The 13094-nt window shown below is 41.3% G+C and overlaps 1 protein-coding gene across 2 annotated transcripts in view; it reads right to left on the bottom strand.

The window, feature by feature from the left end:
• The window catches only part of LOC137423189 (slit homolog 2 protein), a 559055-nt gene that overhangs the window by 79973 nt on the left and 465988 nt on the right, over nucleotides 1–13094 (bottom strand). For both annotated transcript variants that reach the window (XM_078774590.1, XM_078774591.1), the window contains 2 exons: nucleotides 9062–9189; nucleotides 3190–3287 (listed from right to left, as the gene is read on the bottom strand). In XM_078774590.1, the coding sequence (XP_078630716.1) occupies nucleotides 3190–3287; nucleotides 9062–9189 (226 nt within the window). The remainder of the gene's footprint in view (nucleotides 1–3189; nucleotides 3288–9061; nucleotides 9190–13094) is intronic.

Here is a 13094-nt window from a genome sequence, read left to right as displayed (position 1 = left end):
AAAAAAAAACAATGGTAAAACTAAAATCAACGAAGAAATAAAAGCTGACCTGTACTTTTGCCTCATATTCATCTTAAATCCAAATTTTTGTAGTAGATAGCAATAATAATAAATTTGACTTCACTGTTCCAATACTTATGAAGGGCACTGTACATCTTATAAGTAATTTGAAGAGTTTGTGCATTTGATTGTTAGTCTTTCACAGCCGTATTACAGCTGTGACTACAATGATTTGTATGGTCTCCAGTTGCTTTTCCATGACATTTATATTTGCCAGTGCATTAGGCGCAAATGTTGGGTTAATATAACTAAGTAATTAGAAATGTGTTTACATTTTCCTGAAACAGGTTATTACCTCCGCAACCAAAGGTGGATGGAGGTTATGTTTTCACCCCTGCCTGTTTGTCTGCCCATTTGTCTGTGAACAAAATATCTCAAAAAGTTGTATATGGATTCGGACGAAATTTGGCAGAGATGTAGCGTATGTGACAAGGACGAAATCCAGATTCGGATCTAGATTTTGGTGAAGATCCAGATTCGGATCCGGCTAGTAGAATTTTTAAAATGATTCTTCACCATTGGGAGATAGGGCCACAAACGATGCATAGCAGGATATCTCAAAAAGTTGTGGACGGATTTGGAACGAAACTTGGTGGACCGGTTGGGTGTCTGACAAGGACGATTCGATTCGATTTTGGTGAAGATCTGAATATGGATTCGGATATGAGAATTGTTAAATTTTTTAAGTGATTCTTCACCATTGGGAGATTGGGCCAAAAACGATACATCGCGGGATATCTCAAAAGATTATGGATGGATTTTGACGAAACTTGTTGGACAGGTTGTGTGTGTGACAAGGAAGAATCTATTCAATTTTGGTGAAGATCCGGATCCGGATCCAGCTAGTATATTTTTTAAAGTTAATCTTCACCATTGAGTGATATTGCCAACCAGGCGGAGGTGTGCTCTCTCCTGAGTGCCGTTCTAGTTGGTCACTGCGAAAAGGGCTCAAATTCTGACACCAAGCTGCCACTCAAAACGAGTATATCACAATTTCTTTCTGATATCGAGACTTCAGCCAATCAACAACACTAGGGCGTGCCCGTACGTGGGTGCAAAAAAACATGCGTGCAAACAACAACAACAAAAAAAAACTTTGAAACCACGTGGCAGTAACGACCACAGAACCCCCCCCCTCTATTTACATGAAATGGTTTGGTCCATTCGCAAAGCCAAAGCGAACGGCTTGCGAGTACGGTAGAACCCCCCCCCCCCCTCTATTTACATGAAATGGTTTGGTCCATTCGCAAAGCCAAAGCGAACGGCTTGCGAGTACGGTGACCATACCTTGGGAACCACTTGTCCGATTAATTTCAAACCTTGAAAAGGCACATCCTCGGGTCCCCAGCAATATACCTGGCAAGTTTCAAGTATATCGGACCCGTGGTTGTCGAGAAACAGCGGTCACAGACAAACACACAGACACACACACATACACACACACATACACACACACATACACACACACACACATACAGAGATTACTGGAATTATAGATAGACTAGGGCGTGCCCGTACTATATATATATCTAAAATTATATCCCCCCCCCTCTATTTACATGAAATGGTTTGGTCCATTCGCAAAGCCAAAGCGAACGGCTTGCGAGTACGGTGACAATCCCCCCCCTCTATTTACATGAAATGGTTTGGTCCATTCGCAAAGCCAAAGCGAACGGCTTGCGAGTATGGTGACAATCCCCCCCCTCTATTTACATGAAATGGTTTGGTCCATTCGCAAAGCCAAAGCGAACGGCTTGCGGAGTTTGGTAAATAAATCGCCATAGCTCGGTAACTACTTCTCCGATTAATATGAAACCTTGAAAAGGCACATCCTCAGGTCCCCAGCAATATACCTGGCAAGTTTCAAGTATATCGGACCCGTGGTTGTCGAGAAACAGCGGTCACAGACAAACACACAGACACACACACATACACACACACATACACACACACATACACACAGAGATTACTGGAATTATAGATAGATTATAAAGTTTGGTCCCTCAATATGGATTTTACAAAATGTGACATTTCAGCTTCGAGCTCACCGATCAGCAGTGATACAACTCTTCGGACACGTGGTGGGAGAAACACTTGAGGGCTGCAAAATGCAACCCACGCTATTCCCATGAGAAAGAGAGCAGTGATCTAAGTTGGCTTGAGTAAAGCTTTCACAGAATGCGTAAAAAGTGTGGAAATCTGGGCAATGGAAGTTTATTGCTAAAAGCTATGTAAAAATCGACCATCAATATCAAAATACTTTGATATCAAGTAAGCAAGTTGACCTTATTGCAGACGAGTAATTTTAAACTTGGCGCTTGTGTAGCAAGATGATTTCAAACTTGTAATTTAACTTATTACAGAACTCGACATTAGCTTCATAAATGAACAGAAAAAGGAACTATCAAATGAGTTGTGTTTCTGAGGCTTTTATGGATGACATTCAAACTCGTTCACTGAAGAAGGAAAACAACCAAGTATGTGGTAAGTCCAACAAAGCTGCCCTTGACCACTGGACAGTCTTGAAGCTTTGACCATTGGACAACCACAGACAGGAAAGCCTGTTAGCTTGAGCTGTAGAGATCTTTAAAGTAATTTTTTTTGTAATCTGATGAATTGTAAAACATTGGTTTGGTCTTTTTGAAGCCCCCCCTCTTCCACCCCAAAGAAGGAAAACAACTTTGTTATAATTTGAATGCAATAACACTAAAATTTATTTTCCTTTTGGTGTTAAACTGCACTAACGTAATCTCTTGTAACAAATTTCACCTTTGCAGGATAAAAATTGTGCACAACAAAACTATTTGGAGAAAATAAAGTTTACTTTTCTGTGTCACTTCTCAAGTCATGCGCACAGGTGTATGAAAAAGAGAATAACGACTTCTTCCCTGGACACAAAAACCTTCCCATAATGCTTCGCTTTAAGTCTGATATAATTTGACATTTAAACACTTAAAAACAAAACCCCACTAATCTAGTGATTTGATAAATTTGATGAATTCGATAATGATTATGTGCCTCTACCTTCCTAAAGAAACAACACAATATATGTAATTTTTAAATAGACATTCTAAGGGCGACCACATTAACTGAGCAAGTGTTTATATTCCGCATCCCGCACACTCTCACCTATACTGCTCGTGTTGGTCATCCTGCAGGTTACAGGTGCCCCCATGTTGGCAGGGGTTGTTTACGCACACATGAATTGGCGTCTCGCAATCTTGCCCCTGTGAATGACAGGAAATTATGAAGTACCCACATCAACATCACCCGCGGCATCCATCCAAAGCCGCATAATGTCATCATTCTCTCATTCTTTCACTGCACTGGCAATAACTCATCCACTCTTTGCTGAAAGATGCCATTGGACATTTGACATCTACCAGGAATCAATGTTAGTAGACAGGTCTCCAGCTTCACATCAACTCCAATGCACGTCACACGACAGCTGTTGTTCATGCTGAATTCCCTACTGATTTTCAAATTAGCTTCTCATTAAGAACATTATAATACCTAATACTCTCAAAAGACATGCAGTTTGTTGTTGTTGTTGTTGTTGTTGTTGTTGTTGTTGTTGTCGCTTCGTATCCAGCCTGTGGCTGTTGGTTGAATCATTTCTCTGGAAGCACGTTTGTGCCGCTGATGCAGTGCCCCAATTACCAGTGAGCTGGTGCTCAATTTGCCGACCTCGGAAGGATGACAGGCTGAGTCTACCCCCCCGGCGTAAATTCAACGATCGACCGGGATTCAAACTCAGGATCCGAGGATCCCAAGCCAGCACCCTAACCGTTTAGTCAACATCAGGCTCCCAAGTTCATGTAAAAGGCATAAAAGAGCACCATCCATCTTGTCAAGAATCTACATCGACAAGTTTAGCTGTACAAAACGATTCTAGCAGAAAAATTAAATCTTTATCTTAAATTTGAATATTGTAAAGCATGAGGAGCTTTATCTACAAATTGCATACATAATGGTGGTAACTCTGCTCCTCCCCTCCTTCTGCCTTCTTCTTCTTCTTCGTCAAATAAAGTACCTTCTCCCAAGATGCACAGCAATAAGCATCTCCAAGGCAGATAATAAAGGCAATGATTACTGCATGGAGTTTGTGGCCCATCCGTGATTAAAATTTTCCACCGAGTACAAATCAGTACAATAGAATAATACTATGTGCATCATTCCTGCATTTTATTGAAACTCTATTTATTTGGCATAAATAGAGCCTTGGAGAGACTTGGAGAGAGCAGGGGTGTGTACTGGCATTGGAGAGAATTGAAAGGAGGAGGTCAGAATGCTTCAATTTCAAAGGAAGCAACCATTTAGAAAAGAAGCACAATATATCTCTCTGGGAATTTGGGAAACCCTTTCCCTCTTCATAGTCGTGTGACCCTGATACTGCGACATCAATGTCAAACAAGTGCTATAACTTTCATAGCAATGCTTACAGTTGTTTGTAATAACAATCACTTTGAATAACAAATTTGAAAATTTTGTGAATTTGAATTTTGATTAAAAATCGGTATAAGTGAAGGCCCGCTGGGCCGGTTACTTTGAGCAGCTGTACCAGGCTGACCCACCGGCTGTTGAGTTGGATGTCAGGGGTGTTGCTATCCCAAATGCTGACGACCCCCCAATTAACTGTGAACCCCTTCACTTGTGGAAACACAGGCGGCGGTGAACCGGTTGAAAGGGGGAAAAGCTCATGGGATTTGCGGCATCCATGCTGAGCTTCTCAAGGCTGGTGGAAATGCTGTACTTGAGTCGTTGCATGCAGTTCTGTGCTCTGCTTTGAGCACAGGAATCATCCCAACTGACTGGAAGAGGGGCCTTGTTGTCTCCCTCTGGAAAGGGAAGGGTGATCACCAGGACTGCAACAATTACTGAGGGGTGACGCTACCTTCAGTGCAGGGCAAGGTCTTTGCTTGGATCATTCTTGAGAGGGTTCACCGCCATCTGCTCGAGCACCAGCGACCAGAGCAGTTGGGCTTTACACCAAAGAGGTCAACGATTGACCGTATCCTTGCGCTTCGGGTCCTCACCGAACGCAAGCGAGAGTTTGGTCAGGAGCTGCTTGCAGCCTATGTTGATCTCTGCAAAGCATTCGATTCGGTGAATCGGGATGCCCTCTGGAGGATTCTGGGTCTTCGTGGGGTGCCACCAACGCTGATCAATCTGATCTCTGAACTATACTCTAGTACTGACAGTGCTGTGAGGTGTGGTGGCTCCATCTCTGACTTATTTTCAGTTGCTACTGGAGTTTGGCAGGGGTGTGTACTGGCCCCCCACACTCTTCAGCGCTTGTATGCACTGGATTCTGGGGAGGATGTCAGAGAAGTCAGGTTGCGGTGCATCGTTTGGGAGTGTCAATATCTCTGACGTTGATTTTGCAGATGATGTAGTCATCTTTGCGGAGACGCTGGATATTCTTACGGGGGCCCTCCAGGCACTGAATGAGGAGGCGGAACCGCTGGGATTACGCAATTCCTAGGTCAACACCAAGATCCAGGCTTCCAATGACATCTTGGATGCTGCTGTCTTGTCTGTGCTTGTTTGTGGCGAAGATGTTGAGGACACAAAGAGATTCACTTACCTTGGCAGTGTTATTCATGTCTCTGCATGTTGTGAGCCAGAGGTTGATAGATGTCTGGGTCGGGCATGGGGAGTCATGGATTCACTAGATCATGGGGTGTGGTGCTGTCGGTATCTATGCAGGAGGACGAAAGTCAGAGTCTTTAAGTCCTTGGTGCTTCCAGTCTTGCTCTACGGATGCGAGACTTAGACCCGCACCAAGGGCCAGAGAATGAGATTTAACTCCTTCAGAACAAAGTCTCTTCGGAGAATCCTTGGCTATCGCTGGTCGGACTTTGTGTCCAATGAGTGGTTGCTGAGAGAGACTCAGATGAGATTTGTTTCCTGTATGGTCCGTGAGCGTTAGCTGCGGCTGTATGGACATGTGGCTCATTTTCCAGATGCTGATCCAGCTTACCAGATACTCTAAACAAGGGAGCCTTGTGAGTGGAGGAGGCCAACGGGCCGACCGCGTGCCTCGTGGTTGCAGCAGGTTGATCGGCATCTCAAGGAAATAGGGATGGGCCAGGCATCAGCCTGGAGGATGGCCAGAGGGATGAATGATGAATGATGTCGAGATTAGTCTGGTCTTTTCCAAATGAAAGGTAGAGATCAGACCAATGTCTACATCCTTTAGTCTGTAGGGGCTGTGGTAAGGTGTTTTGCCAAGTCTTGTCTGCATTGGTTTAGATATAAACACTTGGTAGGCCAGAAACCATAATTTCACATCATGGTTGACCTTTGACAATTTGTAAATTTGACAATTATACATGGTGTTGGCCAAATGGTTAGGGGGCGGCAGGCTTGGAATCCTACAGTCCTGAGTTCGAATCCCGTTCAGCTGTTGAATTAATACCAGGTGGGGTTGACTCAGCCTGTCATCCTTCTGAGGTCGACGAAATGAGTAGAGGGTACTGGGTCCTCTCTCAGGGAGGTTGGTGGCAGGATTTGCACTCCCGCTGCTGTAAAAACACCTCATTCTGTAGCACACACAGTGGTGTGTGTCGGGATGGTGCTGATGAGTCGTCCAAGGAAGCACTGACGTGCTGATCCAGCATATGCTCCCATATATATATATATGGGAGCATGGTGTTGGGCCTGGTGTTGGGCTAGCGGCTAGGGTGCCAGCTTAGGATCCTAGGATCCTGGGTTCGAATCCCGGTCGATCGCTGAATTAACGCCAGGGGGGTTGACTCAGCCTGTCATCCTTCCGAGGTCGGCTAATTGAGTACCAGTTCACTGGTAATTCCCTGCTTGTCGTAAAAGGCGACAAAAAGGGTTGGCGGCAGGAAGGGCATCCGGCCGTAAAAACATTGCTTCAAAAAGGGGACCAACAAAAACAACAGACAACCACGGTGCCCGAAAAAGGCCAACCCCCGCTTTACGGGGAAAACATGTCCTCTAAAGGTGGTTTATATATATATATATATATATATATATATATATATATATATATATATATATATATAAATATAATTTGTAAAGAAAATCACCAAATTAATGTCTGTGTACTTCTATCAGTAGATGCCTTGGTTAGTCATAATTTTGACAATACTAGTCTGGACTGGTTAAAATTAGAGGTATGGCATCCCAGAAACATTAATTTTGTGACCGATTTATATCTTTGACAATTGTGTAATCCCAAAAATGACTAATCCGAACATTTTCTATGAATCCCTATTTCGTTTTTTTTATTTATTTGAACTCCGTGCCAACTTTTGTCTCTTAGACTCAAAATATAATAATATATCAAAGCAAAACCTGTGATTTTTACTTTCAGCTTTAACCTCATAATATCATAACGGGAACCTAATTTGAAAAAATATCGATTTTTTGGTGTATTCGACCAAGGTGTATTTTGGTGTATTTTTGGTGCACCCTCGTGCAAAATTTGAATAGGATTGGCTCAGAAGTGAAGGAACTGTGTGCGATTGTATTTTGTTGGAAAGTTAGAGATTGCGAAGAAAGAGAGAAAAGAGGAAAGCAATATGTCTCCCCACCCTGGAGGAGGAGGTGGAGACATATTTACTTGAATATTGACAACTGTAATTGAAAGTGACACGACCTCCTTATGCCATTTTTATCCATTAGTATGTATGTAATAGGAACAAGACAGAACCTCTCTCCAACCCAGATTAAACAGCCCAAAGTTAAGTATGCTACCTCTGCACCATAATGTCAGGACAATGACTATGAATAAAAGTAAGATGCACCATGTTTGGTCATTATTGTGACCCTTTTACTCACCCCACCATGTATGTCTGTCCACATTGGTCACGTATCATTTTAAAAACGAAAAACTGTTTTTTTTAAAGCAACATTTCAAACAAACTTTGTTTTTAAGAAATCAACTATTTATTTTCACAAAGTTACAACAAAGTTCATATCACCAACTTATTTATTGAATTTTTCATATTTTGACTTGATATACAATAAATCCTTTTCAATTTCAAATACAGTTCTGCTTTTGGAAGACACATATGAGAAAACACAACAATGTTCACCAAGTTACTTTCTTTAACTGAGTTAATCATTTTTGTTTTTGATAATAAATGCAAACTAGAAAGCATGTGAAAATGCAAAGCCCATCTGCATCCGTTTGTATTCAGTCGTCTTCTTCTTCTTCTATATGCTTAAAATAATGAAAAGTTTTTCTTTTAAATACAACATGAAAATTGATGATTTTATGCAGCCTTGAACTTTGAGCTTTAGATCTAAAAAAAAAAAAATCGGCTTCTAGCTTTTGATTGGTGAACCAATTCTGTGACCAAATATACAATTTCTTAAAAATTTCAGGTCAATTGGACAAAAATTGACAATTTTATGCAATCTTGACCTTTCACCTTTTGATCTAAAAAAAAATCTACTAATACCTTTTCATTAGTGAACCAATTCAGTGACACGATATGCAAATTCCTGAAATTTCAGGTCAATCGGGTGAAAACTGGTGATTTAATGCAACCTTGACCTTTGACCTTTTGATCTAAAAAAACAATCCACTTCGAGCTTTTGATTGGGAACCAACTTAGTGACCCAATAGGCAAATTCTTCAAATTTCAGGTCAATCGGATGAAAATTGACATTTTATGTGAAGCTGACCTTTGACCTTTTGACCAAATTATTAATTTGCCTTCTCCATATTCTCATAATAAAACTTTGCTGAAAATTTGATGGCAAAATTGAAATGGTAAATTTTAATTTCAAGTCAATCGGATGAAAATTGATGATTTTATGTGACACTGACCTTTGACCTTTTGACAAATTACTAATTTGCCGTCTCCGTATTATCATAATAAAGGTTTGGTGAAAATTTGATGACAATAGCGCAAATAGTAAAATAGTTATCGCTCGGACAGACACACACAGACAGACAGGCACAGACGTGATTACAATACCCTGTCTCCTACTGTGCAGGAGACGGGATAACCAGCCATACCTTGTAACCATAAGGACAGGTACAATGGTAGACCTCCACTGGATCGGGCTTGCACACTCCCTTATGCTTGCAAGGGTTTGATAAGCAGGGTTGACACTTGGCTAGAACATTCAGGTCGATCGAATCACCTGGGAAAGAACACACGTAAAGTATCCTCTAATGCTACGAATCGCTTTTCCTTCTAACTTCCTGTCCAAGGTATAACGGTAAAAAAACACGACCTCAAATATTCATACTTCAAACATGAAACTCTCCAGAACCTGTCGTGTGCACACGTCTTGCAAGAATAATTTGCTTTGCAGTGGGGGAAAAAGAACTTGCCATGCTTCTGATGTGAATATTTCAAATAAATTTATGATGAATGTCAGTATGGTTGTGCTGCTATACATGACACTGTTGTGGTGCAAAAACCATTAAGGAAAAACTGGGATGAAATGGCACACGCGTGCACATCCCATCGGGCAATGCGCTGGGATTTATTTGATCAAAATATAAAACAGATGAATTAAAATAAAAGGAAAGTAGTATCGCAATAATATAATTGTCATAAATCAAAAATATGTAATAATATCAATAATCTATCTATAATTCCAGTAATCTCTGTGTGTGTGTGTGTGTGTGTATGTGTGTATGTCTGTGTGTTTGTCTGTGACCGCTGTTTCTCGACAACCACGGGTCCGATATACTTGAAACTTGCCAGGTATATTGCTGGGGACCTGAGGATGTGCCTTTTCAAGGTTTCATATTAATCGGACAAGTAGTTACCGAGCTATGTCCAAAAAACGATTCAACCAATCAGAGAGCAGCGAGTTATCACGTGTGCCAAACGTGCCGAACAGACTCTGCCTCGGACGGCACATTTGAGAGCGTATTCATTTATTTCACGTTGGCAAACTATGTTGCCGCTATGTTGGCGTTAAACTATGTTTTAAAACTAATTAAAACTAATTTGCGATTCTTTCGCTTTCCTGCGATTTGTGCACGCTATGGCGATTTCTTTACCAAACTCCGCAAGCCGTTCGCTTTGGACCAAACCATTTCATGTAAATAGAGGGGGGGGATTGTCACCGTACTCGCAAGCCGTTCGCTTTGGACCAAACCATTTCATGTAAATAGAGGGGGGGGATTGTCACCGTACTCGCAAGCCGTTCGCTTTGGACCAAACCATTTCATGTAAATAGAGGGGGGGGATTGTCACCGTACTCGCAAGCCGTTCGCTTTGGCTTTGCGAATGGACCAAACCATTTCATGTAAATAGAGGGGGGGGGGGGGGATATAATTTTAGATATATATATAGTACGGGCATGCCCTAGTACATAACAATACAATATATAATATATAAATATATAAGATAAATATATAATAAATAAATATAATGTATATATATATAATATATATATATATATATATATATATATATATATATATATATATATATATATATATATATATATATATATAATAGAATAGAATAATATACAGACTTGGCATTTAATATGGAATATTTTTTTTATGGGGGTGAACTTACTTTTCAAGATGTCTTAGAACCAAAAGTTCATTGGAATTATGTTGAAATTATTCGAGATTTTGTTAATGTGACCTTTAAAAGAAACAAAAAGCACATTTGACATTTCGAAACAAATAAATTGATCCTTGAAAGTGATGTAAACTGATATCGAACTCAATTCATGGACAGTACTGTGTTAAACTTCTGTACGTTTTCCAGAAGTATCTCTTTATTTTGCACAGTAGGCAAAAAATTTTTTAACAAAAACAAAAGTTAAATTACGACTGGGATTACGGACAGTAAAATTACAGTTCAGTACTTCGTGTAACCCCAACGAGCATTCAGGAGAGCACGTACATGTTGAGGCATGCTGTTCATGAGATTTGCCAAGGTTTGGACAGGAATCGCTTGCCATGCAGTGACAATAGCCTGCTGCAATTCACGCACAGAGGTTGGCTGCTGGTCCAAGTGGTCGATTTGACATGTTAATTCTGCCCACAAGTTCTCTATCGGATTCATATCCGGGGACATGGCAGGCCACTCCATATGCTCTACATCACGGTCAGCAAGAAAGTGTTGGATCATGCGAGCACGATGAGGCCGTGCATTGTCATCTTGGAAGACAAAGTTTCCTCGAAAGGCTGCACGAGCAAATGGAAGCAATGTTTCTTCCAGAATGGCCTGGACTTGAACTGGTTCAGGTTTCCATTCAGAACAACCAGGTCAGTTTTGCCCCCTGCATGAAAAGCAGCCCAAACGGTCACCCCACCACCTCCAGCTTGGACTCTTGGCACTATACAATCTTTGTTGTAGGCTTCATGCACTTGTCTGCGCACTCGGACGCGGCCATCTTGATGATAGACCAGAAATCTAGACTCGTCACTGAAGATCACGTGATTCCAGTGTCCTTGCTGCCATTGACGGTGCTCTCTGGCCCACTGCAATCAGCGCTGGCGGTGTTGTCTGGTCAGGTGTGGCCTTCTCAGGGGACGCCTGGCACGATAGCCTGCTTGAACCAGTCGTTGGTTGACTAGCCTTCTGGATACAGGCACATTTGTCAGTTGCTGCCACTCAGCCCTAAGCCGATTAGCTGACTTGGTACGGCCATTGCGGACTAACCGGTGCAGCTGGCGATCATCCCTCCTTGTGGTTCTGCGGGGACTTCCTGGCCTCGGTATTGGAGTAGGGACACCCCTCTGAGCATTTCGTTTCAGGATCTTTGACACCTGACCTTGGGTGATGCCACACTGACGAGCAATAGCACGCTGTTTCATGTCGTAATTTCGTAAAGCCACCACTCCATGACAAACAGCATTGTCGAGTTGACGGACCATCTCCAGAGGAAGCGGCAATAACTTTTGGAGATGTGCAGCAGTTGTTTTACACTAATACAGAACGCAACAACCCATGTATACCCGATTGTGAAGCCAATCATCAAATGCACCTGTCCGTACATTTTGCCACGCCACCTGTGATATAATCCTGTTGTTGACTTCTTGCTGCGACAGACAATCAGTGACATGGTTCTTTTGACAAATAAATCACCAAAGTGTAAAAGAAACTCACCAGATTGATATACTGAGTTAAGAAAGTAAACCCAAGTCGAGAAAAAAAAAATATTCCATATTAAATGCCAAGTCTGTATATGAATAATATATAATAATATATCGAAAACAATATAATTATTTAATTAAAATGTAATTTTGAACCAATAATAATGCTGAATAATATAATAGATGAAGAACTAGTCTTGTTTGCAAATTTGATTGTCAATCTGCGTTGGCAGACAGATAGAGGAATGTATGAAATCAATAAGACGTTGATTGAGGAATGCTAACCGCCATGGGAAGAAAGGAGAACCTGAGATTCCAGACGTTAAGCCTTCATCGATGCAAAAAGCCTAAACTCTCTTTTTTTGCTCTGATGAAGGGTGAACACCTGAAATGTTAGCTTTTCCTCGTTTCCTATGGTGGTTATCATACTTCAATCAGAAATGAAGGAACTGTGTGCGATTGTATTTTATTGATCGAAGTACGATAACTGTGGGAATCAAGGAAAGCTAACATTTTAGATGTTAACTACTTAAAGTGAATCGGGCACCTTCTCATTGCGTTGAGTAGGGTATTCTAAGGGCTCACTTTAAGTAGTTAACCATCCATCAGAGCAAAATAGATTTTAGCCTTTTTGCATCGATGAAGGGTTAACGCCCAGAATCTTAGGTTCTCCTTTCTTCCCACGGCGGCTAGCATTCCTCAATCAACATCTTGTTGATTTCATCCATTGTTCCTGCTGATTTCATCCAATGTGTCAATGTATACCAGTTTCCCAATAGTTAACTTCGTGGATACAATGCAGAGCACCAAATTCAATCATTTGAAGCCTTAAAGTTATTTGCTGCAGTGAATCATTTAGGTAGGTCTTCCTATCGCTCACGGTTCATATTTGATTTGACTTCTGATCACCTTTTTAGGCAGAGGTTTAAATTTGCAAACATGACAAGAAAATTGAAATGTAAGAAAAGCTATT

The sequence above is a fragment of the Myxine glutinosa genome, chromosome 3 (genome assembly GCF_964187855.1).
Source record: "Myxine glutinosa chromosome 3, kmMyxGlut1.1, whole genome shotgun sequence".
Lineage (NCBI taxonomy): Eukaryota > Metazoa > Chordata > Myxini > Myxiniformes > Myxinidae > Myxine > Myxine glutinosa.
Note: the sequence above shows the minus strand (reverse complement) of the source record. Positions and strands in the feature narration are given on the sequence as shown.